Source organism: Bipolaris maydis, assembly GCF_028858645.1.
Source record: "Bipolaris maydis strain C4 unplaced genomic scaffold PSV08scaffold_8, whole genome shotgun sequence".
Taxonomy (NCBI): Eukaryota; Fungi; Ascomycota; class Dothideomycetes; order Pleosporales; family Pleosporaceae; genus Bipolaris; species Bipolaris maydis.
Genome location: NW_027093864.1, coordinates 1,810,701 through 1,835,693, shown reverse-complemented (window position 1 = coordinate 1,835,693; position 24,993 = coordinate 1,810,701). Strand labels below are relative to the sequence as shown.

The window sequence follows — 24,993 nt, the reverse complement described above, 5'->3', positions numbered from 1 at the left end:
GTACGGAGTTGCTCGACTATCAAGTCATTTATTGAAGATCGATAAGCCTGTTGCAGATATCGAACTAATTCGTAGGCTAGTCCTGTTGTGCTTTCTTCTTAGCTGCCTTCTTGGCTGCCTTCTCGATCTTTAATGGTTGTTTGCATGCTTCCCACTTTTCTACTTCATCCTCATTAATCTGACCACCTCGAAAGAATGTTTCGCGCATACTGAAACCGAGCCCAGGAAATGCTTCCTCCACCGCAAATAGCGTGTGCATTACCTTTGTCCTAGCAATGACTTTTTCATAACTCAAGGGTAGACCAAAAGCTGACGGATCCCGGCGCGAGCCAGCAACGAAGATGTTTTGAACTGTTCCGATGCTGCCAATAGCAAGAAGAAACCATGTATGTTCCTGGATACCAGAAGCGGAAACCAGTAGTGTAATCCAAAACACCGCTAGGAGCACAACAATCGCGCGGGTAGAAAGTGAAGTGGAAACATCAACATTAGTCTGGCCTGCAGCAAGACTCTCCAGGTCAAGTCCCACGGCGTCAGCATCGCGAATAACAATAGCATGCTGAGCACTAGAGTCTTTGGTTGTCTGTTGGGGCGACAGGACCATTTCTCAGTCTTCCATTGACCCAAAGACCCCGACAGAAAAGCCAACAAAATACCCGCCGCGGTGATGAGAAGTATAGACCAGTCTCCGCAGACACTTACCAAGATGCCGAAGTTTTTTTGGTGCTAAATAGTAGTCTACAGCTCATGAAGTCTACTGAGTCGCTTGGTGCGAAATTGCTGGCAATCTTGACTCCAGGTTGGATGCGACTCTGGACACTGCAGGAAGGCGTACTGGCGAAGCAACTCTATATACAGTTTGCCGATACTCGCCAATCGTTAGGCGATCTGATACCTCCCGTTAAAGATATGTTATTACAGCCATACCTGACAGATCTGGCCGCGGAACTGTTTCGTCTGATGAAGCGGTCTGGCTACGGCACTTACACGATTGGCGACGTGGCCCGGTCATTGCGCTGGAGGGACACAACCCGAGCCACAGACGAGAACTTGGCCGTTGCGAGTCTTTTGGGTATCCAAGTTCTTCCCTTTCTTGACCTTCCTGGAGACAAGCGTATGGTATTCCTCTTTAAGGAACTCCATACATTTCCTAAGAACATATTGTGTCTTCTTGGATCTAAATTGAACATTCCGGGGTCTCGTTGGATTCCTGTATCACTTATGTCAGCTCAAAATGGCAGCAAAGGTGGTATGGAAATAGCTTCGCGGGGAGCTGACGCCACCTACACATCAGAAGGTCTCCAGGCAACATACTATGCACTGTCATTTCCAGAGAGGACTATCAAGACAAGCAGACCTTGCATGATGCGAGATAAGAATACGAGATGACTGTATAGAGTACTTGAACCATCGCGTACAGATGAAACAACATACCAGTGCAGTTTGGTCTTAACCATGACCTCCTTACCACATGGAAGTGCCAGCCCGTGCGTTGCTGCACTTGGAAACCAAATGCCTTCAGGAACTACTGCAGGGTGATTCATTCACGGTTCCTTGTGAGTACAAGCGGCGGCTGGTGTTGGTTAATGTTGCAAAGGAGGGTCCCATGACTGAGGGTATCGAGGATGTGGCGGATGTGACTGCATCTGGGATGCTACAGGTATGCATTGGATGAGACTGATAATAGATGAGTTTTCACAATACAACCGTGTACAGACGGGTGTATGATCGAAAATATGTGAATAGCACAAAGTAAAGACTACTAGTGCCGCAGTCTAGCCGCATCAGATATCTTAGGGTTACCGTTGGGTCATATTTGGCCAAAGTATTGAAATGTACAGGCTGTGCGTGAATCAATAACTGATTGTCACTTACAAAAGTAATTCCAGTCGATGTGCTCAAAGCATCTAGCCATCGTCCGTCTAGTTGTGGACACAGAAGCCCTTTTTGACAGCGATAAATTCTTTTCGCGAGACTTATTCATGACAAAATCTTGAGACGTAGTTGTCCTTGATGATCTGACCGTTAGAAGTACAGATATTGCAGCTTGATAAACTCATACTAGCGTTATTCAGGCAAATTCTCCGAACAATAGGCGTTAAGTAGTGCATTATCTTGAGCTGTATAAATGATCAGTTGGAAGAAAGTGTTAGAAAAAAAAGTATGGAAGCGAGGGAAAACAGTTTTACTAGCGACGGCTGTTGCAGGTGGAGAGATAACGAGGGTTGTAAGCTTCGTCGCGTTGTCGTGCTATAAAAGTATTCTCTCGGAATGAGTGGGAAGCCTGTTTCATCAACTTTTAGCTAGAGAGGAGATCCTAGAATGGTTATATCCCCAGTTAGTGTCTTTTGACATGTTTGTTTTATCATCCCATTCTTCAACTAGAAGATCCACTGGATTTTCATGGGCTTTGGACTCTACTAAGTTAGATCTTTGAGTCGCTTCAGGCTTTACGTGAGATTAGCTTAAGTTGACCCAATAATTTCATCGCAAAAGCTTGGCTGAACGCTGCCAGAAGATATGTGATGATCACTATAGTTTGATTGTATAAGATTGTAGATGTTTTTACACATTTTGACATCCCAGGAGATATGGAATTGGGCAATATTCTCACCCGAAAGACCCCACACGGAGTAGCAGAACAATCGAACTACCTCTGGTAGTACAAGGAAACTTAATTATGGGAGACTTCCAAAGTGGGAAACTTATAAATTGCCGACACAATCATGCATCACTACTGTGAACAAACTGTGTAGAAATCAAGGGTGTCAACACTAATGGGTACTATGATGCTGGCGAAGCCGAAGTCCTGATCTCGAGTGGGCGAGATAGCGATGCTACACACTCATGACCTTTGGGGAGCCTAAGGGTATTAGTACTTACATTGGGCCTATATACCAAGCTATTCGCGCTACTCAATCTGCATTCCGATCTAAGGCCACGTCATTCCAGCCACGCATCCATATCCGAGTGAGATTCCTTCAGGCCATTCTGTTTCTCCGTTTGCCGCTGTGTTTTCGGGTCATTTTTGGTTATAGCTTTGACAAGAAGCTAGTAGCCAATTTCATTACGAGAGATCGATATCTAACTAATACCTTCGCCTCTCTAAGTCGCACACGGCTTCGTCGTTATGGTCTGAACCGATTTAAGTTGCAGTTTACCTGTCTCATTGAAGAACCAGTAACCTAGGTCGACAAGATCTTCGACTCGAATACCTGCGTTGTCTGCGACGCATCTATCAGCGTCTTTCTCTATTAGCATATCGAATCGGCCTGGCTTAGCTCGAGGTCCAATTTTCCCGTTGATAGATAGCATTCTGTTGATGACCTTCCGCAGCGGTGTCGCACCTGTTCCATCTTTGGTCTCAAGGTTGGCGCCGTATTCCAGCAAAAGAGTCGCCATGGCTGATATCTGGGACTCCGTGGGTGCCTGGAAAGCATCGATGGCCATTACTGTGTGCAGCGCAGTTTCTCCTGCTACTGTAGGAGCATTGACATTTGCGCCCTGCTCAAGCAGAAAGCGGGTTAGATTGATGTCGCCCTTGTGTGCTGCTCCATGCAGCGCTGTGAGCCCATCGGATGTTGCTGCTTGGATGTTTGCACCGTTTTTGAGTAGAACCTGAACCGTTTGGAGTCGACAGATTGATGTTTCCCTGTTCCATGACTCTTCTGGTACATAGATATGTGAAGTCAGACCGTGTCTTCCGCAAGTCGCAAAGTGGAGCGGTGTGAATTGGTCCTTTGTGGCAATTTCATTCACGCTTGGATTGCGAGAGATCAGGAGATCTACCACATCTGCAAGCACTTTATGACATGCTGTGTGGAGAGGCATCTGTCCCTGGTCGTCTTTTGCCGAGGTATTTGCTCCCAGGCTGCAGAGAAAGTCGGCAATTGCTCGCGTTTGAGCAAGGTGGAGTGGTGTGCGCAAGCTCTGGTTCGTTACTTCGAAGCTAGCTCCAGCATCTACCATGGTTTTGATAGTCTCGATATCTTTGATATATGCGAGAGCAACCATGATAGGAGGCGGATGATGTTGGCCAGTATTGTCATCTACACGAGGTCCCTTCGACAACAACCAACCTAGAACACTCTCGAGGTTGAAACTCGGTTCATAGCTTACGAGAAGCCAAAAGCGACTCACGCCGGTTTCTGGCACTGTGGCATTGATGTCAGCTCCGTAGTGGACGAGATTCTGGAGCATGGATAAAAATCGCTGTGGCAGGTTTCTGTACCTGTCTGGGCTTCTCTGCCATAGTCGTTCGCGACAATGACGGTCGCAACAATACGCATCTAGCGCCATGAAAAGGGCCTCGGTCATACAGGATCATATTCCATAGCGCCGAGGTCAGGAAAGCCAACGACGTGCGTGAGAAGTAGTTCGACGGCTTCTGTGTGCCAGCACTGAGCAGCGTGTACCAAAGCCGTGCGTGTACATACTTGTCTTGTGCCGTACAATGAGTCGTCTCTGTTGAGCTCCTGAAGAACGATCTTCATGCAATCCGTCATGTTCAAGGATGCTGCCAAAGCCAGGGAAGTTGGCGAAACTGCGACCCCGTGATCAATTAGAACCCCAAGGGACTTGGATGATACAATCCAGGCTACAAGGTCAACAGCGGGGTGTGGAGGATCAAGTGCAGTGTCTGAGTAATCTAGTTTCTCCGGATCTGCCCCAGCTTCAAGAAGTATTTTGACGGCCTCAGCATGATCGCCTTGTATGGCAAGATGAAGTGGTGTACAGACACCATACATGTCATAATCGTCGATGTTCTCGGCAGAGTGTACAAGGGAGGTGAGTTTCGAGATGTCCCCTTGTTCGGCTGCCTTGTGAACAGGCAGGGCATCAAAGGGCTCCCCGGCCTGCGCAATCTTGTTCGCCCAAGTTCTTCCGCCACATTTGTTTCCTCCCACATCTAGATTTTCCATTGCTGTGTGCTGTTTCGGCCGGAAGGAAGAGAAAGAGTCTTGTTTTTGGCGAGGCGGCAATGTTATCTCGTATCCGAGGCCAGACGAGCGGCACAGAGACGAGGTACGTACTAGCGTCGTCTGGCTAAGAGTAGCAGGCAATTCGACCTCGGCAGGGTACAATCCAAAAGCCATCAGAGTATCGTCGTGTACCCGCACGCGGTCAAGCTAAGTGCAACTGGCCGATTTCCGGCGAAGATAAACTTCACTGCTCTCAGCCCAGCTACCTTGCTCCAACTATTTGAGCCAACTATCTAGTAAGTAGAAATCTCAATGTGAAGATTAGCTCACTTGAACCTCCCAACACTTGATTTCTCTCTTCAAAGACGCTAGCATTGTACGATTTATTCACATCAAAATCTTATGAGTCTATAAATTTTTCCGTCTATAATGCCTAGACGGTGAACTTTGTTTTGTTTTCCTCTGCAAACCCTTGAGCAATCTTCCTTACCTCCTCATCGCCAAGTTCCTCAAAAATATCGAATCCCCAGCGCGACTGCACATTGAATCGTTTGTGTCTCTCCAATTGGCTGAGTTCTTCGAATGCGTCCTTTGGCAATGCTTTTACTTGTCCGTTGCTTTTGATGCGGCTCGGCGTGACGCTCTTGGGCAGCACCACGGTGCCGCGCTGGATGCCCCAGCTGGCGAGGAGTTGCCCACGGTCCATGCCTAATCTGTGACCCAATACACCGACAAGCTCATCATCCACAGTGCGCGGCTCACCCGTCTGGTTGTTGCCCAACGGAGAGTATGCTTCAATAAGAATTCCTTTTTCTTTGCAGAAGTCGAAGAGAGTGGGTTGTTGGAGGTAGGGGTGTGCCTCGATTTGGTTGACGGCGGGGACGACGGAGGTCTTGGACAAGAGGTCTTTTAAGCGGTTGACGGTAAAGTTGGAGACGCCGATTGCACGGACTTTGCCAGTACTGAGTAGGTTTTCCATGGCCTTGTAGGTGGTGGCTGGGTCAATGTCTACGAGGTCGAAGACGCCATCGTCACGCAAGGGGAACCACTTGCCCTTCTTGCCGTTGAATGCACTAGAAGATTGTGAGTATGCCTTCTGAAGTGACATCAAAGAAGCTGTACATACACGGGCCAGTGCATCAGGAACAAGTCAAGGTATTCAACACCAAGATCCCGGAGTGACTGATCGAGCGCTGCCTCAACATCTTCTGGTGCGTGCTTGGTGTTCCACAACTTTCCGGTAATGAAGATTTCCGAGCGTGGCACGCCACTCTGTCGAATGCCATGGCCTACTTCGACTTCGTTGCGATAGATGGCGGCGCAGTCGATGTGGCGATAACCTGCCTTGAGCGCTGTTTCCACCGCTCGCTCAACCTCGCCAGGCTTGGCTTGCCATGTGCCAAAGCCAAGGGCGGGTATTTGTGCACCGGTGTTGAGGGTGAAGTGTGTGGGGAGGGCCATGGCTGTTATGGTGGGACGTCAGGTTGTGGGAGGTGCGGCCAACACAAGATGGAGCAGTGTATATCAGCAACAAAGTGCAGCAACGGGCCGTCTGTACAAGACCATGATATATATCTGCATGCTGAGTATTTCGGATGTAGCAGTGAAGCATCAAGTCGGGGCGGAGCCGTTGTTGCCCTTGGCCGCAACCGGCAACCCGCAACCAGCAACCCCGCGGGTGAATTGCTTCCGCCTCCGACGAGCTAGGGGTCGGCGTTCGCCCTAGAACGGATATCCTTCTCATTGGCCTGTCTTCCTCATACACTACACATGCATCCGCAACCATGCCCTCAGACGGTGCCACTGAGCCATCGCCAGCTTCCACAAGTTGTATGTCAGAGCCCCAGTGAGAAGCTGTGGACCCTCAAGCACGCGTGGAGCTGACCCGGAATAGCGCAAACAGGCAGTATAGTACCCCAGAAGCGGACCGCCGACGCCGCTCATGGCAGGCAACGCATGGTCAAGGTCACGCGAGCTTGCGATGTCTGCAAAGCAAGAAAATCAAAGTGTTCGGGTGGACAGCCATGCGACAGCTGCGCGCGACGCCGAGTGCCTTGCCAGTACGAGGCCACGTACACGAGAGGGAAGCGGGCCACGCTTGATGCCCCAGACCCGGCTGCTGGGCCTTCACCTCGCGTCAACATGGCACAAAGAAGCACTCCTCAACCTCGCCGCCAAGCAGCAGTAGCTATGGCTGATGCACCCCTTGCCATTGCTCAGAGCACCAACGATGCGGAGCCGCCGTCACGGGCTTCGCCGGGCCTCGAGGTAGCTGGGCAGTACTCAGACACCACGTCCGGCCTCTCCTTCCTCCACCGGGCCTGGCGTCGCATCTCAAACAAAGAAGGCGCCCAGCTTGTGAACGGTCAGCTTGGCATAGCCGAGGACAGCCAGCTGCTGATGAGCGCTGGTGACAAACCTTTTCGACAGATTGGGCAAATGCGAATGCCGTCATCAGAACATAGCCACGCACTGCTGGACTTGTATTTTGATGTATGCATCGCAACCTATCGACTACTTCATCGGCAAACGGTCGAGGCCTGGCTGACGTGCGTTCTTGAAAACGCTGAATCCAACGTTGCGCTTTCCAACGGTACGTCGGTGTGCAAACGTCGCAACAGGCAGCCTACCTTACTGATTTGTTCTTCGTCAAGGCATCGGTCGTGCCAAAACAGCAGTGGTGCTTTCAGTGCTTGCAATCGCATCCTTTCACGAAGAAAAGGCCAAAGGCGACATCGCATCATCACCCGAAAACGACTTGACTGTAGAGCCACAGAGCGAACTCTTCTTTGCCGAGGCTACCCGCTTAACTGCGAGCGAAACGGGTATTCCCCAACTCGAGTCAGCTCAATGTCGGCTTATTCAGGTTTTGTATCTCCTCATGTCTTGCCGATTCAATCAAGCGTGGTACGTTTTTGGTCATGCTCTCCAAATCATACCGGCCTTGGGTTTGCATCGAAGAGACGATCGTAAAAGATCCGCATCTGCCACTAAGCGCGATTATATTGAACAACAGTGTAGAAAGAGAACCTTCTGGGTGGCCTACATTCTCGACAAGCACCTTGGCGTCATCTTTGGACGTCCCAGACATTACCACGATGACGACATTGATCAAGATTTCCCAGACGCCGTAAACGACGAAAACATGACCAGTGATGGGCCACGGAATTCAAGTTCAGATGACTGCCACCTGGAGTCGCTGATATGCCATGCACGTCTTGCACAGATTGCAGAACAGATCTCGCGCGAGGTCTATTCCATCAAGCCGGTATGCCAATTTTGTTTTTGATATTACGCCCATATTGTGCTGACTGTGCGAGATCTAGATACCAAACCATGTCCGGCTTGCTGCTTCCCATCGTCTGGGGGCCGCATTGCGTGAGTGGAAGTCCTCCCTCCCTCCATTCCTAGGCTCCGTCAACCCGAGTAGCCTGATCCCTACTTTTCGCCGCCAATCCACTGCCTTGAAGCTTTCGTACTGCCATGCGGTCATGTTAGCCCACCGCCCCTTTCTTCTTAAGAACACATTGCGTGACAATGATTCTATGCAAGATCTTGCAAAGGATAGTCTCCGTGAGTGCATCCTGGCTGCGCGCTCAGTGCTGGATGCAGTCGACCGTGTGGCGCGTGAGGGTCGCATGTTTCACGCATTCTGGTGGACACACTACGTCTGCTTTTGCGCCTTGCTTGTGGTATACGTGTCAACCATACAGGATACCTACCGGAATTCAATGTCAGTAGATGATCGCCAGAGTATGCTAGATCAAGCTGAAAACTGCCTGCAACACTTGGCGCGGGCCACGGCCTCCAACTCCCCATCACGAAGATATAGCATTATCCTTCAGGAACTTCGTGCTGAAGCTAAAAGAAAGACAGCTGTCCCAGCTCAAGACTATATAACGCCGTCGTCGGCCGTAACTGTTGCTGGAAACCCAATGATTTTGCCTGTAGAGGTTGTGAATGGTTCTGATTCGTCGAATCCAACTCTACAGATGTGGCAACCCCTTTTTGGTAGTCCAATGAATATGACAACACCAGGTTTACAAGACTTTTTGGACGATTGGCAGACAACCGACTGGCTTGACCTTGACTCTTCAGCATTTGGCCCGTTTCCTGACATGGATGGTGGATGTTATCTTGGGTAAATTGCAGGCAGATGATCACCGAAACCATTATATGTATTCCTTTGCAATCTACTTTCCCTCCTCACTCCCTCGTCGCTCCAACATCTACAGTGTGTATCTAAAAAGTGGTGACTTATCCCCCATATCTAGGAGTTCTTCGTCGCTGTATCGAGCGCGAATCTCATCCTCGCTAAGCTTCGCCTTCTTAGAGTTACCCCACTTGTACGACAATTCAAGAAGGAATGCGACGATGAAACCGCTGGCACCAAAGGCGAGTGACAGCCCAAATCCAGTCTGATACTTGGGCTTCTCCTTGTCCAGATACATATAACTACCAATGACACCACCAATGTTGCCGACGCAGATATTGAAAGCCACACCAATAGCCCGTCGAGAAGTTGGAGCTAGGTTGTTCGCCGCCCAAGAGCTTCCTGCAGGTTGTACCGGGTAGATGCCCATGCATGTAAGGATGATTGCAAAGAAAGAAGGGCCGAGGTTGCCACCAAGATTACCGTCGAAGGAGAGAATGACTGAGTAGCCAATGAAGATAAAGCACAAGGGGATCGCGACAAATGGCAAGCGCCAGTAGAATCGATCCGAGAGCTTGGCAAAGAAGATGGAGCTCAGGGCTCCAGCCACGTATGGTGGGACTGTCATCAGTTGCGCGTTTGTGTTGCTGAACCCCATGCCCTTGGTGATAGTGGGCAACGTAAATTTTGTTCCTAGTGGCGACTTAGTTCATGGAAAAAAAGAAAAGGAACAGTCAGTTCATACCGTAGGAGCAGGCCGAGATACAAAGCAGGATATATGCCTGCATGTAAAGACGCCAATTGCAGAGGACCATCTTCAAGTCATTCCACTTGAATCTTTCCTTCTCCTCCTCTCCATGTCTTCCTCCATCTTTGATGAATCTCTGAAGCTCAAGGAAGCGGATTTCGTCGGGTGTAAGCCACCTTCCGCTCAATGCAGGAGAGTCGATTAGGAAGAAAAAGCACGAAATGCCGAGGCCAACGGTGGCGATGCCCTCGAGCAGAAAAATCCATCGCCAACTAGTTACGAAGCTGGGTTAGCGACTATCAACTCATCGACGAGGGGTCAAGCTAGTTCGTAACCACTTACCCTTCGTATCCTCCGACGCCGTCCATCTCAGCAATGGCTGCCGCAAGGAGACCACTAAAGGCCCCAGACAGTGCCGATGCACAATAAAAGTATGAGATTCTGGTAGCAAGGTGTTTCGGCATGTACCAGTAGGAGCAGAGGTAAACAGCGCCTGGGAAAAAACCGGCTCTTCGACTGTTTAGTAAAGGGCTGCAGTCTACAGTTGTGTATAACTTACTCGAATACACCAAGAAGAATCCTGGTTACCAATAGGCCGGCAAAGTTCTTCACCACGCCCATCATTGTCATAATGATGCCCCAGCTAACAATGAGGATTCCAAGGTAGTATGATGGTCGTTTGAACTTTTTTAACAGCATGTTCGACGGAACCTCGAGCAAGATGTAGGGTACGAAGAAGACTGATAGAACAACGTTCCATTCAACGCCATTCAATCCAAGATCGTCAACCATTCCTTCAATTTTTGCATTCTATTCAATGTTAGTGCTACAACTTTGGCAGTCTTCGGTGGGATGTTTACGCCAATGTTCGCTCGATCTATATGAGATATGAGGTAGAGGATTGCCAACATGGGTACGAGACGAATGTCGACCTAATAATGTCAGTAAAATAATATTGTTCCTGCTATCACACTAGCCTACCTTCCGAAGTACTTTCTTCCTCGCTTCCTCTGGATAGTTGATGTAGAAATCAGCATCCTCGGGTGCAAGCCCCAAAACTTGGAAGTTGTCAATCTTGACCATCTGAGGCGCTTTTGAAGCGTGGATCGAATCCGCTGCATCGTCGACGCATTGAATCTCGTTCTTGTCTATAGTAGTCATTATGCTCCGTATGTAATAAGGGTATTTGAACAATATGACAGCGTAGCACGAAGGCTCTACAAAATCGAAAATAGTCCCTTCTACAAAAACCGATACCCCGGGATATACCCCAGGCCTTTATACCTTTCTTTTAGCCTTAGGAACCCGGCAGTTACGTGCCCCGGCTTGCGGAGGATCGTTCAATTGCAGCCACTTGGTTTTCTGGGGAAAGCCAAGGTGCGGGGAAATCTATTCACACTAAACTCAATCTAGATATTCAGCTGCGCTAAGGCACTCCGATGGCGTTGAGATGGCCTCCGCACGAATCAGAGATAAATCCGCTCTTCTCGGATATATGCAAGTATCTCCGAAACATCACCAATTCATATCCTGACTTCAGTGCCATACTAATAGCAGGTCTTCCACTCCACTCCATACTATACTTCATCCCCTATTCTTCTACTGTCTATTTCAGGGCACATCTTCACAGTCATGGCGCCCGCACATGTTACTCTTCCTACTTCTGTGCTGCCAGCACGGCCGCCAGCTACCTTCGTAGATATCCACAAAACTAATTTACAGCCGAATGAGTCGACGATACAAACTGTGGACGCGCTAGTTCGACATCGTGCGCGTCAAAGTCCTAATACCACCATTGTCTCATATCCAAAGTCGGGGACAAATTTTGTCGACTACTCGATGCAACAATTAGACGTTTTTGCCTTTAGAGCGGCCCGTCATTACCAGGCATTTATTCCGACAAGGAAAAGCTCATCAGAAAAGCCTACAACAGTAGCGCTTCTTGGTCCCAGCAACTTTGAGTACTTGGTCACGATGCTGGCTCTGGCCAAGCTTGGCCACACAGTGTTGTTCCTCTCGACTAGGATATCTCAAGCTGCCATCGACTCATTGGTAGCGACAACTGGCGCCACATATCTATTAGCAGACTCGCGATATGCTTCAAAGGCCTCTGAAGCTCAAAAGAGCCTTCCTGACTTGTATATTAGTCAGATCGTCACGTCAGACATCTTCGAGTTCCCCATTGAAGTTCACGCGGATACTCGCCTCGATTATCAACTTGATCATAACATCGAAGCTTCGAATAACATTTTCATCATCCACTCTAGCGGTGAGTAGCACATGAAAAGTTGAATAGCCCTTGCTGATTCGGCTCAGGCTCTACTGGACTACCCAAGCCCATCTACCAGCCTCAGAAAAGCACAATTGCAAACTACGCCATCACCATGAACATGAAGGCGTTCATAACCCTACCACTGTACCACAATCACGGCATCTGTAATTTCTTCCGTGCAGTGCATAGCTGTAAATCCATCCACATCTACAACGCCGACCTTCCTCTTACACAGCCACACCTTGTAACCATCTTGAAGCAGCATGACTTTGAGATTTTTTACGGTGTTCCCTATGCTCTTAAACTTCTCGCAGAAACTGATGAGGGCATTCAACTTTTGAAGCACCTAAAGGTTGTGATGTACGGAGGAAGCGCTTGTCCAGATACCCTGGGCAATTTATTAGTGGATAATGGAGTGAATCTAGTCGGTCACTACGGAGCGTAGGTTTTTGTCTTTGCATACATCCTTCATGCAAGCTAACAAGACGCAGAACAGAAGTGGGTCAGCTGATGACATCTTTCCGGCCTCAAGGAGACACAGCATGGAATTATGTTCGCGAAACTCCAAAGCTTTCTCCTTTTCTTCGATGGGTTCCTCGCGGAAACAATCTGTATGAATGCACAGTCTTGCCAGGGTGGCCGGCAAAGGTAGCTTCCAACCTTCCCGATGGTAGCTACGCCACGAAGGATCTCTTTGAGCCGCATCCAACTATTGAAAAGGCTTGGAAATACATTGCTCGCCTCGACGATACCATTGCATTGCTGAACGGGGAAAAGTTCAACCCAGTCATGATGGAGGGCACCATCCGATCGCATCGAGCTGTCAAAGAGACTATCATTTTTGGTTTCAACCGACCTTGTCTAGGCATCTTGATCGTGCCTGCAATTGAAGGCATTTCAGGGTCTGAAGTTATTGATGAGATATGGCCTGTTGTCGAAGCAGCAAATCAGACGGCGGAAGCATACGCAAGGATATCCAAGGACATGATTCGGGTCTTGCCGTACAATTGCCCATTTCCCCGTACAGACAAGGGAAGCGTTATTCGACAAGCCTTTTACAAGGAGTTCGCAACCGAAATCGAAAATGCATACGATGAAGCGGCAACGAGCCACGGTGATCTCAAAACTCTCACTGGCTCAGAACTCGAGAATCACCTTCGCTCTATCCTAATCAAGCACACGCCGTCTGCAAAAGATGTAGATCGTACAACCGATCTTTTCTCTCTTGGAATCGATTCTCTTCAATCCATCCAGGTGCGGACAGATATTCTGAAGACTGTCGATATTGGCGGCAACAAACTTGGCCAGAACGTCGTTTTCGACTATCCGACAATTGCATCACTCAGCGCCCATCTTCACCGCCTTCGCACTGGCGAAGGAGAGCAGCAGTTGACACTGGCAGAGCAAATGGGAGATCTTGTGTCCCGATACAGCTCATTTGAGCCAGTCCAAAAAAGACGTTCCGTTGCGCTTACTGGTGCCACAGGCTCTCTTGGAGCCCATGTCCTCGTACAATTAATCGGGCGTCCAGACGTTGAGGCAGTGCACTGCTTGGTACGTGCCAAGACCAACGGCGATGCCATGCAACGTGTTCGAAAGTCGCTCATAGACAGAAAAGTCTATCATACGTTATCACTCTCAGCGCGCAGAAAGATACACGTACTAGCAGCAGATCTTTCCGATGCTCGCCTCGGCCTAGATGACGCAGCCTACACGGCAATCGCTTCGAATCTTACTGGCATTATTCATTGTGCCTGGAGCGTCAACTTCAATAAGAATCTTGTTTCTTTTGAAAAAGACTGCATCGCTGGCGTGCGCCATCTCATTGATCTCTGTATGGCTACATCCTCGACTGCACCTGCAACTTTTGACTTTTGCTCGTCGGTCAGCACAGTCGCGCAGTGCCCTGATTTGAACACGCCTGAACGAGTAGCGGAATATGATTGGGCTCAGGGAATGGGATACGCACAGAGCAAGTGTGTTGCAGAGCACATTTGCATGGCTGCTGCACAAAAGACAGGCATCAAGGCTCGAGTGCTGCGTGTTGGTCAGATCGTGGCTGACACAGTGCATGGAGTATGGAACGCTACTGAGGCCATTCCTCTCATGATGCAATCTGCACTCACCATTGGGGCACTTCCCCGTCTACAAGAGTCGCCAAGCTGGACACCTGTCGACGTGGTTGCTAAAGCAGTGACGGAAATTTCGTTCAGCGATGCCGATTCTGTGGTTGTGAACGTTACAAATGCAAAGACATTTTCTTGGACTAATCAACTTCTGCCTGCTTTACGCGAGGCTGGCCTCGAGTTTGAGGAGGTCGAGCCCAAGGAGTGGGTACGAAGGCTTCGCACATCGAATCAGGATCCAGTGGCCAACCCATCCGTCAAGCTGGCTGATTTCTTCGCAGCAAAGTATGACAAGGATAGTTTCAGTCCTACACGGACATATGAAACAGCTGTTGCGCGCTCGTACTCGCCGTCACTAGATGCTGCTCCCGTGCTCAGCACAGAGTTTGTCAAGACTTTCGTGAAGCAATTCCAAGCCACAGCATGGCGCGCGCCGACTTCCGGTTTCACAGAAAAGAAGAAGTTTGTTGTATTCACCGGACCTTGCGGAAGCGGTAAATCGACTATAGCGAAGAACCTTGCTGGCCGCTTCAAGGCTTCATTCATCGAGGGTGATGATCTGCACACAGCAGACGCCGTCACCGCAATGGCCGCAGGGACACCTCTCGATGACAAAATTCGGACACTCTGGCTAGAACGTCTCAAGCAACGGGCTCTCGATACTACCACTACACTAGGCTATGATTGCATCTTTCTTTCTTGCTCTGCTCTGAAGAAGTCTTATCGCAATCATCTTCGCAACTTCCCTAACGACGATGTCAATGTCACGTTTGTGGATCTGCAAGTGGAGCAGGAGGAGCTTGTACGTCGGGTCAAGGAGAGAAAAAACCATTACATGAAGCACAGTATGGTGGAGAATCAGCTTGCTACCTGGGAAAGACCCGATGACTCAGAGACGGACGTACTTCCTGTTGATGCTGGGCAGCCTGTCGAAGTGGTTATGGAAGAAGTGGCAAGCCTTTTGGACGGGCTTCATAAATGCGGATAGAACAACCAATCGATAGATTTAGATTAACAGATTCATAAGACTATACATACCAACTTGTTCAAACTAAACACTTATAATCTAAGCATAAATTCATTCAGTGATCCATCCCAACCTTGATAACGTGCATGCTCACCTCTATCTGACCTATTTTGACTGGATCAGAATAGATAAGATGGTTAAATCAGCAAGCGGATTAGTGAATCTGCATCAGCAAGATCACTTATGGTGCAACAACTTTACATCATTTTTATGAACCAAATGATAATGAATCGCAGCTGTTGTCTCATGTTAATTCCTTCTGCCTGCAATGCACAGTTATTTTCTAGAATGTGTGGTTCCTATCATGGGCAAGGGAGATCTAGCAAACGAGTGTGTAATTAATCTATCCAACGACCCTAGAAGTTTCTATCCCTTGTATCTACCAAGTTACAGCTGCATTTGCGATTATATGCAGTTACTAGGCATTCTCTGCGTAAACGCAGTCGCCAACCTTGTTTCGATTGACTCCCGCAGGGCAGTCGAAGCAGGCTCCAACATACTCGCCACCGAGCTCCTGAGGAGCCAACGAGTCCTGGCAACCATATATTTTGGTACAAATCAAGTTATAAAGTGCTGGTCCATTGCCTGCGGATGTAATACCGGAGGTGCAAGTGACAGTTGCACTGATAAGATCTCTTGCTTGAATGGCAGAAGAGCCCTCAATAGGACTAGCAATAGTAGTCGTGGCAAGTCCAAGGATGGCAGCAAGGTAGGTAGTTGGCTTCATCTCTAGATTGTGTTAGTAATTATTCTATTCGTTGTAGGTAGGATCTTACTTGTAACGATTCAGTTGAAATGGGTATTCAGATACGTAATGTGTCGGTCAATGGCTGAATCGAGAAGTTTTAAGACGAGTATTTCAAAATCGAGGTAGGGAAGTAGGTGTCTGTTGCTTTGTAGGCAATGAAGTCTACGAAGGAGAAGGATGGCAGTTTATATGCAGATTCTCTATCACTTAGTGAAATGAACTAAGCTGTCCAAATACCCCTTAGCGATTATCGAGTCGCACCCCTTTTCATATGCTTATTAATGTTTGCATGTGTCGCTTCCCACTCATGAGAACTGACTATTCCCATGCTTTACGACCGAAAAAGGACCTCAAGCTAGATATCGCATGAGTGACGCTAATTTTCACACGACTCTCCACTAGCCTCCTTCAGTCTTAGGTGGATCTTTCTCTATGACTTTCTCTTATTTTCCACCAGGCTTTGTGCACGACGGTATTTCTCCCGAAGCTACAGAGGTGCCTTTCAAAAGTTCTGTCTGCTAAGAATAATCTACCCGAAGTACGGCCGCCTTACCTAAGGCTTATCTCTTCCCTCTATATACTTATTACTACCTTATAGCTTAATTATCTTTTAGATATAAATAAGAATTTGCTTAATCTAAGCTTAAATCTTAAGTTGCGAGAAATCTCTCTAGTAATTCTGCTAGACTCTGACTGCCTTAGCTCTTGACTACGGAGCTCCTTTCTTTATAGTCTCTCTCTTTATATAAAACTAGCACGGCTTAATATAGTTATAGTCTAGTGAGTTGCTACACTAGAGTAGTCTTTTAATGTTATACAGATTGTAAATCACACTCTAATAGTAGTAGGTGTAGGTAGGTGCCTTATTCTCTATTATAATAGTCTAAGGTCTATCTTAGAGACACTCTTTAGTAAAAGAAATTAGCTTTAGGATTAGAACGTAGGTCTAATATCTCTACTAGTCTATCCTACCTCTAGACGTGCGTACTAGCTTACTTATCTTCTCTATCTATCTCTATTAAGGTTTCTTACTACATTTATTACGTAGCCCTATCCTCCTTATAGATATTAATAGCTTCTATTCTTCTCTCTATAGAGGCTTAAGCTTAGCGTTTAGCTAATTAATCTAATAAGTAGTATCCTCTCTCTTTATCTTTATCTCTAGCTAGTAGATATAGTATAGACCTTTCTTATTATATAAGAAGTAGCCCTAGAATATAAACTTAGAGTATCCCTTCTACCTCTTATAGATATAGCTCCTTACTACTTTCTTATCTACCTTTCTCTAGATCCTATAGCTCCTATGTTAGTAGTTAATTACTATAGACGTCTTGTCTATCTAGATTACATTCTTTTAATTCTCTAACGTCTAGTCTTTATAGTTAATCGCCTACTTAAAACGAGCACTCTTTATCTCCTATATTAACCTAGGCTTCCTTATTAGCTTAGTCTTCTTATATCCTACTTCTCTTAATACCCTCTAGATAGTAGAGGTAGAGATTTTAACTCCTTAGAGACTAAGCGTACTAGTAAGGTTAGTATAGGTTTTCTCTTATTTATATCTATCGCGTTATACTTATTAAAATATCTGCTCCTTTACCTCCTCTATCTACTTAGTAAGTCTACTAGAGCGAGGAGCATCCTAGACGTAATATAGGAGGATCTTAAGAGGGAGAACGTTTAGCTTAAAGCTAGCAGCGATAGCTCTACTATAGATACGATTAACTGTACGAGGATAGACGCCAGTTAGCTCTAAGATCTATAACGTTAACTTACTAATAGGAGGTAACTTTAACGTTACAATTAAGGCACGGGTGTAAGAATTAGTATTAAGAGCTATAGTAGATAGATAACTACGACTAATTAATAGCTTAGCTTAAAGGTGGGAGTTGTGCTAAGAAGAGTTACGCCAAAGCGCCGAAATTAGCGTCAGACAGAACTTTTGAAAGGCACATCTGTATGCTGTAGACATTTCCTAACGAAACGCAATCAGTCAAAGCTCAGTAGTGCTTATGTTTTCTTAGTAGCTTTTTCTTGTAATCGGCCAGACTGTATATACGGTCGTATTTTACCTAAAGCCTCGTTTTCGATATTTCCTAACAAAAAATAATTACTCAAAGCTTAGTAGTGCTTATTTTTTATTTGAGGTTTACGAAGGTCAAGTGCACAATTCATGAGCAAGTGAATGATATAGTCTATGGAAAATGAAAGAACTACACCACATCGATTAGGATCTAGACTGCATGGAGTAGCAGCTTTACTGTAAGCGCAGTATGTTTATCTATCAAATGATCCGAAGAAGAGCCTGATTATCATTCTAGCGTCTCTACTACGCAATACCTACGCCCTTGACCGCAGTATACTGATTAATCGGTCAGTATAGCTATTTGATTTTTGGTAGTGCCTATTATTTTCTTTTGGGCGACCTTCTTCCTACCTAGTGCGCTCAACTAACTTTACGAGAGAGTTTGGGCTGGAGAGATAGTTACTATCTCTTTCTACATTACTTCTGCTTATGCTTTGGCTTGCGAGCGCGGCTCAGGATACTTAGAGTTATATTATAGCCGGCTTGGATAAGACCTGAATCTAATTAGCTCGCAAATTTGTTGATCTTCTCGTACAGTCACTTATTTCCTCCTGTCGCAGCAGATACTAGAGCTTACTAAGCTTATTTAGTACTGCGCTCTAGCTTATCTAGCTACTAACTCGAGACTTAGCTAACGGTCGTTTTTTAGCTCTTACACCTCCTAAATCAACCGAGTGGGTTTCAACTAGTGTACAAGACTAAACTGAAGGGGCGCTGCTAACGCTCAAGGAACTGCACTCAGTAAAACTCGGTAAGGAGATTTTATTGGTGGAAGATTAAGCACTTGACTAAGTAGCTACCCATCAAAGGGGCAGACGTATAAACCAGTTACCTAAGGGGGGTAATCGTCTCGTACTGCTGGTCTTTAACTACCCTCACGCAGCTAGCTATCCCAGCGTAAAGGGCCGTAGAAATAAAATGTCGCGAATTCACGAAAGCAGGGACCATGATAAACTGGAAATGCGACATGAGAAAAAAGGTTTGCAGTTGAGATATCAGGTCCAAAAAATTATAAAAAGGTCGGTATACCACATGCCCTAAGATTCAGTATCATTGTACAACTTACTACGCCTCTACTCTTATCACTATATAGACTCTATACTTGCAGATCTGCTCTTACTCCGCAGAATCGTCAAAATGCGTTTCTTTGGATCCTTAATCGTTTTAGGGGTTAGCGGTCAGCTTACTGCTACTAACCTTACGCTATAGACGACCCCCGAACTCCCTCGTGTTAGGACGGAGGCTGTTGGAGAACTTATAAATACGACGGATTTTACGACGATTGACGTTACTGAATGGGCTGTGTTCCTCGACCAGCCTCCTGAAGTGTTTGTGAGATGGGACGCTACTAACAAATATCGCATGTTCTCTCTCCTGTGAGGTGTGCTTATCAGTGAAAGAGGACCTGAGAAACGATTAGCGGACACGACTGAGTCTCAAGTGAATGCACATACCAGGTCTTTGGAGAGCAGTTATTTGACTCAGGTGGTGACGGATGAGGGGGAAGAGAAAGAGAAGCCAGGATGCATCCACAAAACTGCGTGCGTGTTGTGCGTTTCTGCAGCAGCTACTGTAGCGACAGGTCTGATTGCTACATGCGCATCGACAGCGTTTACGGCAATCCATGGAGTTTCACCTGCAGCGGGACCTGCAGCGGCAGTATTTTATACACCGATTGTTCTACAATTTATTGCATGCGCATCAAGACAGACGGCTGCTGCTCTGGGTGCGTCAGCTGGGTGCGTTAGGAAGTTTGGATAAGAAGGTTAGACCATGTGGAGTGGCGTAAGGGGGTAACGGGTGAGAGTATCGGGTGAGGGTTAGGGTTGAACATCGCCACAGGGTTGGCTGCACTACATACCATGTCTCGTTGTCAATCTTAACGTAGCTGCACTCTATATCATTATGTCTATAGTGGTAGCGAAATCCCGCGGCTGTACGCCGTCATCTTAATATTTTTGTACTCTGCTATAGTCGTTATAAAGCGTCCCTTGACGAGAGGTCCTTCTTTCGGCAATGTACAGTTGCGCTTTTGAGAGGGCCCTTTGGAAATTCCTGCTACGAAGTTTGAGGAATCGCAGCAATTTAGAATGAAAAAAAGGCGAAGACGACAACCAGGATGACCCAGGTGAATCTGACATTCCAGAGCCTGACCCGGATCTTCCTCTGGTCCCGCCGGCAGCCGAACCCATACCTCTTCTTCCCACTACTCCGGCCCCTGTTCCTAGGATGGAAACTTCAAGGTTGTCATCACTCTTCCGGAAGGCTCACACTTCGATGCCCCCGACCGAGCGTCCACACCCAGCAATGACTATCCCCTTCAAAACGCCAGTCCTAGCAATGCCATTGGAGACTCCTGTCTTCCCCAAGGACCCTAAAGCAGCGCTACTACAATAAGGGCTGCACAGGATTTTGGGCTTCATTCGTCATGGCCATCGATGCGATAAAAGCGTTCAAGCGACTAATTCTCATCGCATCATCTGCCGAGAAGCGTCACACACCAGCGATTACGTAGTGTCAGATGCTTAGCCATATGCCACTGCGCCATTGTAGTAGCCAAAAAGGTCGGGTAATCCTTTGTCGCGGACGTTCTTACCTCGGTGTAGAATTTGTAGCCAATACGTTGCCAGGCGCGGTACTTGTAGTATACTTATGCTTTCGCACACGAGCCGCCCAGATCCGCGTTTTTATCATCATATTCAAACAAGCATGCTGAGCTGACTGCTTGACACTGCTTTTCTCGAAGTACACAGCTGGCACACTCAGTGAAATCTCAAGTGCAAACAAAGAGTGCAACACGCAATGGTATTGCAATCTTGGTATCTCACCTGATGAGCAACTGATCTTGTTTTTCATTAGAGATAGTAAAGGGCCCAAGAAGTGGGAATCCGAAGGGACCTGAGATCCCACCAAACAGAACATGAAGCTCAACTTGTGTTTATGCGTAAGCGGCGGTGTGGGAGGCTGGCGAGAAAGTGTTCATTTGCGGAGGATGTGTGGCCGGGTATCCTAAACAAGTACGAGCCTTGTACCGGCTCGTGCGACCCTTTGAGTTTAGTTATCGGACCTTTTAGGGCTGGCGACTGCCGAATTTAGCCTGCGGTATTACTAGTTAATTTACAAGCATTGCCAACCCGTATCATTTTGGGAAAAGCACCGAATTTCAAATGGAACAATCCAAACAAGTTTCAAGGATGGTGCTGGGGGATGGGCGGTTTCTAGAAGGACGTGAATGTCTTCCATGTATTTACTGCCTCGGATATGGACCACCCTTATCCCATCGAGGACTAGATCCACGTCTTACCACATCATCCGTCCACTTGGTGATTGGTTAGATATTGTCCGTTCAATCCGTCAACGGTAAACACGGGCGTACAGCGATATTACAACGGCGCTTCTCTAACACTAAGCTTGAGTTGCCTTACTTTTATAAAAGGATAGAGTTGGCCCGACTATGTCCACCACTGCACTTGTCGCACCACACTTGTTAATCACCAGTCTAATTTTTTTCTTGCTCTAATCCCAACAATCTACACTCAAGATGCGCGTCGCTCTTCTCGCTGCCATCATTCCAGTGGCCATCGCTGGTTGGAACCCCAAAGCGTGCAATGGAGCCGGAGGCTGCACCCAAGTTGGCTATGCCAACTCAGACCCCTTCGTTTGCCCCGATGGCAGCAGGTTGAACATGCCTACGTTTGCGAGTGATAACTTGGACGCCGGAGATGGAAACGGCATTCCTGTGACGAAAGACGACTTCCCCAAGTCGTGCACCAGCGGCGCTGTCCCCCCTGCCGACGCTACCTTCTTCGTAAGTAGAGCCTTATCTCTCATCTTTCAGAAATGGTAGTCGACACCAAGATTACTTAGTACTAACCCCCGCTAGAAAATCCAGTCGAGCAACAACCAAACCATGTTCTTCTTTAATACGATCACGTGTGATACCCCTAACCCGGAGCCTATGAATTGTTATGACAAGAACCCAAACCCATCTGTGTAAGTTATTGATCAAGCTTCTCCGAGTATCGCTAGCATACTAACTGTTACAAAGCCAAACATTCTGCGCCATGTATGATCCCAAGGGCGGCTTGTGCAAGGAGAACCCCGCGGCTGGATACTGCGAGCGTTGGGGATACTCAACTGTCAACCCTCAGTGCGCCTTCTATAAGCCAGGTGGCCCAGATCTCCCCAACACCGAGTCATAATTTCGCTAGTATAGCTTCTTGTATATATTATTTACACTAGCTGAAGGCACGTTCGTGGTGATACGACGCCTTAGACAGGGTGAAATAATGAAATATAACATGAAATTTTTTCACTGTGTCATGCTGATTCGTATTGAGAAATGATTGTGACTCTAATCCCGATCGCTGCGAGAACTTTGGAAAGAAATTGAAATATCCAGCATTCCAAGTAGAGCAAAGGTACAGTGCAAGCATGAGATCCCTTACTCATTGAACATTAATCAAGGGAGTAGCTGTCATCCTTGTCAACTCATTGCGATATTGCTCCTTGTTGCGAGTGCGTGGCGGTAAATAAACGTATTTATGGTAGGTTCACATCACCAATATGACATGATAGTGAACTGCTTGAGTGCAGATGGCTGCGCCTGTGACGTGCCATGCGGGAATGCCCCCTCTATTAAATCTATCGAGGCTCTACTTATTTCATCGTTGTAAGACGAATTATCTATGACCAGCGGCTGATAGTAATACAGTATGCAGAGAATGAAGTGTCTTTTTAGCAAGGAAAAATCATATACGCAAAACCTTTCAAATCGGGGGTTTTGCCTCGCCTGGCGCATAATCTTGCGCAATCTTGACAGCGCCTGGGCTAGGCTTGGGGTATGTCGTTCGCCTCTTTGCGCGCACGTAAAAGTTCATCGGACGAATCAGCTGGAACTCTGGGTCGTATGTGACTGCATCATCGCCCTCCTTGAAGAACTCGTACCGGTATACGAGTTCTGGCAGGATTACCTTGACTTCTCCGAGTGCAAAGTTGAAGCCGATGCAGCTCCGGGGGCCGGTTGCGAAAGGCATGTATGAGTTCTTTGGTCGGTTGGCTACTTCTTCAGTGCCCCAGCGGTCTGGATCAAAGCGGTCTGGATTTGACCAGATGCTGGGGTTGTTGTGAATAGCGTGCAGGGCACAGATGACTACGGATCCAGCAGCAAGCTTGTAACCACCTGGCACAATGCAGTCGACCTTGACCGTGCGCCCCGGTTGGAAGGATGGGTTGTGTAAACGTTGGGTCTCTTTGACGAATTTGTCGAGGAAGGTAAGGCCATCGGAGAGTTCTGGCGTCCATTTGGTGTTTTCGTTGACGCCAGCATCGACAAGCTCCTGCAGCAGTCGTTCTTGATTTCCCGGGTACACGCACAGCGCATAGAGGAGCCATGAGAGGAGTGAAGAGGTCGTCGTGAAGCCAGCACCTGCTATTGGTAGCATGTTCGGAATGACAAGGTCACGTGGTAGCTTGTTGCCTTGGTCATCGGTGGCACGCTTGAGATAGTCTACCACGCAGCTTGCTCCGAGGGCGGCTGAGTGCAGAGGCAAATCATCTTCGGTATCGCCTTTGGGTGCATTGTCAATAGCCGTGTTCATAATGTTCCACAGCTTGGTGCGGATGTGGTGGAGGTACCAAGGGTCCGTGAAGGGTACAGCGCTCAACTTGGAGTACCAAGCACCTCGTGACATGACCTTCTTGTTGAGGGATAATGAGTATGCGATCAAGATGACCAATTCGTTAAGAGGCGAGTCTGGTGTATCGAAGTGATGGGAATCGTAACCAAGTGCAAACTTGAACACTGTCTGGGATGCCAGCTTCAGCATATACTGGTATGCGTTCCAGGCTTCGCCTTGCTCGTCCAGCTGATCGAAGACCTTGAAAGAGTCTTTGACAGAAGCTTCCATGAGGGGTGTATAATGCCTGATGGCCTTTGGAGCCATGGAGGGTGGGATGAACTTGTGCGCTGCTCTCCACGCCTCAGTATCGGTGTCGCAAACGAACAACGCCCTGTTATCCTTGATGCCGGCCAGAGGATGGTCTGGTGTAATGAGCTTGCTGAAGAACGCTGACTCTTGGAAAGCGACTGTTGCAACAGCGGGGTCGTTGGTCAAGTAGTTCATTTTGCCCATTGAGTCGTACTTGATGATTGGCCCATATTTCTGGAACAAGCGAGCGTGGTTTCCCTAGGGAGGGTCAGTTGTGCTGTGGGTATGGACAGCAGCCGACTTACCAGATGGTCAGGAAAGACCTCATAGTAGCTGCCTACGAAAGGAAGACCGTCGGGACCAGCAGGATCTCTGATAGCCTGGCCGTCCACTGTAATGCCAAGATCTTCTTCGCAGTCGAGGACAGCGTCCAAGTCTGGCAAATCGATTCCTTTGGCATCTTGCAGGGCAATACCTAAGCAACGGCAGATTAGCCGATGTACGGGCGAGCAAGAAAAGGGTTAAAACATTTGCTTACCGGTTGGTTGGATGATGTTATATTGTTCAGCTATGGCAATTTGTAGAGACTCAAAGTCGTGACACTGGTCAATAGGGATGTCTTGGCGGTAGACGTCTTTGTCTTGCCCGACAAGGTAGAAGCCTTTGAGCGTCATTTTGTGCAGTGGTTGCAGAGTAAGGCAGGTGTGAATCAAGTCCAAGGCTGGGCCAGAGCAGCAGCAAGGCGACGAGGAATTAATATCGTAATTCCACCCTTCCCCTTGGACGGCGACAGTGGTGGGACACGTCCATATCATCGACCAAGAGAGTGGCTAGCCCGATAATGTGACGCAGGGCCACCCACCAGCACACCAATTCGCATCTTGCAGGGCATGAACCGAGGCATCTTTGCAAAAAGCGTAGTCGTAATGAAGGTCGTGCGAGCAGTCCGGCCGAACCCTTTTCTTTGCAGGTTCTGTGCAG

General features: G+C 47.7%; 12 protein-coding genes across 12 annotated transcripts; 6 read left to right on the top strand and 6 right to left on the bottom strand.

Annotated features, from left to right (window-relative positions):
• Nucleotides 1-76: 76 nt before the first annotated feature.
• Nucleotides 77-604, bottom strand: PSV08DRAFT_248274 (uncharacterized protein; the record flags this gene model as incomplete). Its single annotated transcript, XM_014217582.1, has 1 exon — nucleotides 77-604. The coding sequence occupies one exon, from the start codon at nucleotides 602-604 to the stop codon at nucleotides 77-79; it is 528 nt and encodes a 175-aa protein (XP_014073057.1).
• A 143-nt stretch (nucleotides 605-747) lies between these two features.
• On the top strand, nucleotides 748-1,389 carry PSV08DRAFT_352480 (uncharacterized protein; the record flags this gene model as incomplete). Its single annotated transcript, XM_066092847.1, has 1 exon — nucleotides 748-1,389. One exon carries the CDS (start codon nucleotides 748-750, stop codon nucleotides 1,387-1,389), a length of 642 nt encoding a protein of 213 aa, XP_065949058.1.
• Nucleotides 1,390-1,471: 82 nt separating this feature from the next.
• On the top strand, nucleotides 1,472-1,997 carry PSV08DRAFT_248273 (uncharacterized protein; the record flags this gene model as incomplete). The annotated part of the gene is made up of 3 exons (XM_066092367.1): nucleotides 1,472-1,660; nucleotides 1,775-1,844; nucleotides 1,912-1,997. The coding sequence occupies 3 exons, from the start codon at nucleotides 1,472-1,474 to the stop codon at nucleotides 1,995-1,997; spliced, it is 345 nt and encodes a 114-aa protein (XP_065949057.1).
• A 946-nt stretch (nucleotides 1,998-2,943) lies between these two features.
• On the bottom strand, nucleotides 2,944-5,096 carry PSV08DRAFT_371850 (ankyrin repeat-containing domain protein; the record flags this gene model as incomplete). Its single annotated transcript, XM_014217609.2, has 4 exons — nucleotides 2,944-3,051; nucleotides 3,328-3,981; nucleotides 4,590-4,820; nucleotides 5,034-5,096. 4 exons carry the CDS (start codon nucleotides 5,094-5,096, stop codon nucleotides 2,944-2,946), a joined length of 1,056 nt encoding a protein of 351 aa, XP_014073084.2.
• Nucleotides 5,097-5,292: 196 nt separating this feature from the next.
• Nucleotides 5,293-6,509, bottom strand: PSV08DRAFT_306127 (NADP-dependent oxidoreductase domain-containing protein). Its single transcript, XM_014217591.1, has 2 exons — nucleotides 6,049-6,509; nucleotides 5,293-5,995 (listed from the first exon to the last, which is right to left on the bottom strand). Exons 1-2 carry the CDS (start codon nucleotides 6,381-6,383, stop codon nucleotides 5,356-5,358), a joined length of 975 nt encoding a protein of 324 aa, XP_014073066.1. The 5' UTR covers nucleotides 6,384-6,509; the 3' UTR covers nucleotides 5,293-5,355.
• Nucleotides 6,510-6,705: 196 nt separating this feature from the next.
• Nucleotides 6,706-9,130, top strand: PSV08DRAFT_410371 (fungal-specific transcription factor domain-containing protein; the record flags this gene model as incomplete). The annotated part of the gene is made up of 4 exons (XM_014217610.2): nucleotides 6,706-6,752; nucleotides 6,817-7,515; nucleotides 7,577-8,190; nucleotides 8,249-9,130. Coding segments are annotated over 4 exons (2,179 nt in total), but the record flags the coding sequence as incomplete, so codon positions are not given.
• Nucleotides 9,131-9,151: 21 nt separating this feature from the next.
• Nucleotides 9,152-10,984, bottom strand: PSV08DRAFT_410370 (major facilitator superfamily domain-containing protein; the record flags this gene model as incomplete). The annotated part of the gene is made up of 6 exons (XM_014217611.1): nucleotides 9,152-9,768; nucleotides 9,821-10,095; nucleotides 10,166-10,333; nucleotides 10,383-10,633; nucleotides 10,684-10,755; nucleotides 10,805-10,984. 6 exons carry the CDS (start codon nucleotides 10,982-10,984, stop codon nucleotides 9,152-9,154), a joined length of 1,563 nt encoding a protein of 520 aa, XP_014073086.1.
• Nucleotides 10,985-11,455: 471 nt separating this feature from the next.
• On the top strand, nucleotides 11,456-15,209 carry PSV08DRAFT_410369 (uncharacterized protein; the record flags this gene model as incomplete). The annotated part of the gene is made up of 3 exons (XM_014217595.1): nucleotides 11,456-12,092; nucleotides 12,140-12,455; nucleotides 12,587-15,209. 3 exons carry the CDS (start codon nucleotides 11,456-11,458, stop codon nucleotides 15,207-15,209), a joined length of 3,576 nt encoding a protein of 1,191 aa, XP_014073070.1.
• Nucleotides 15,210-15,666: 457 nt separating this feature from the next.
• On the bottom strand, nucleotides 15,667-15,975 carry PSV08DRAFT_352474 (uncharacterized protein; the record flags this gene model as incomplete). Its single annotated transcript, XM_014217596.1, has 1 exon — nucleotides 15,667-15,975. The coding sequence occupies one exon, from the start codon at nucleotides 15,973-15,975 to the stop codon at nucleotides 15,667-15,669; it is 309 nt and encodes a 102-aa protein (XP_014073071.1).
• Nucleotides 15,976-19,219: 3,244 nt separating this feature from the next.
• PSV08DRAFT_402605 (uncharacterized protein) lies at nucleotides 19,220-20,617 on the top strand (the record flags this gene model as incomplete). The annotated part of the gene is made up of 5 exons (XM_014217612.2): nucleotides 19,220-19,252; nucleotides 19,292-19,458; nucleotides 19,540-19,808; nucleotides 19,998-20,018; nucleotides 20,184-20,617. The coding sequence occupies 5 exons, from the start codon at nucleotides 19,220-19,222 to the stop codon at nucleotides 20,477-20,479; spliced, it is 786 nt and encodes a 261-aa protein (XP_014073087.2). The 3' UTR covers nucleotides 20,480-20,617.
• A 1,006-nt stretch (nucleotides 20,618-21,623) lies between these two features.
• PSV08DRAFT_363025 (uncharacterized protein) lies at nucleotides 21,624-22,402 on the top strand (the record flags this gene model as incomplete). The annotated part of the gene is made up of 3 exons (XM_014217592.1): nucleotides 21,624-21,890; nucleotides 21,966-22,075; nucleotides 22,131-22,402. 3 exons carry the CDS (start codon nucleotides 21,624-21,626, stop codon nucleotides 22,282-22,284), a joined length of 531 nt encoding a protein of 176 aa, XP_014073067.1. The 3' UTR covers nucleotides 22,285-22,402.
• A 262-nt stretch (nucleotides 22,403-22,664) lies between these two features.
• On the bottom strand, nucleotides 22,665-24,695 carry PSV08DRAFT_225056 (cytochrome P450). The gene is made up of 3 exons (XM_014217589.2): nucleotides 24,551-24,695; nucleotides 24,318-24,487; nucleotides 22,665-24,270 (listed from the first exon to the last, which is right to left on the bottom strand). The coding sequence occupies exons 1-3, from the start codon at nucleotides 24,684-24,686 to the stop codon at nucleotides 22,852-22,854; spliced, it is 1,725 nt and encodes a 574-aa protein (XP_014073064.1). The 5' UTR covers nucleotides 24,687-24,695; the 3' UTR covers nucleotides 22,665-22,851.
• Between the last annotated feature and the right edge of the window lie 298 nt (nucleotides 24,696-24,993).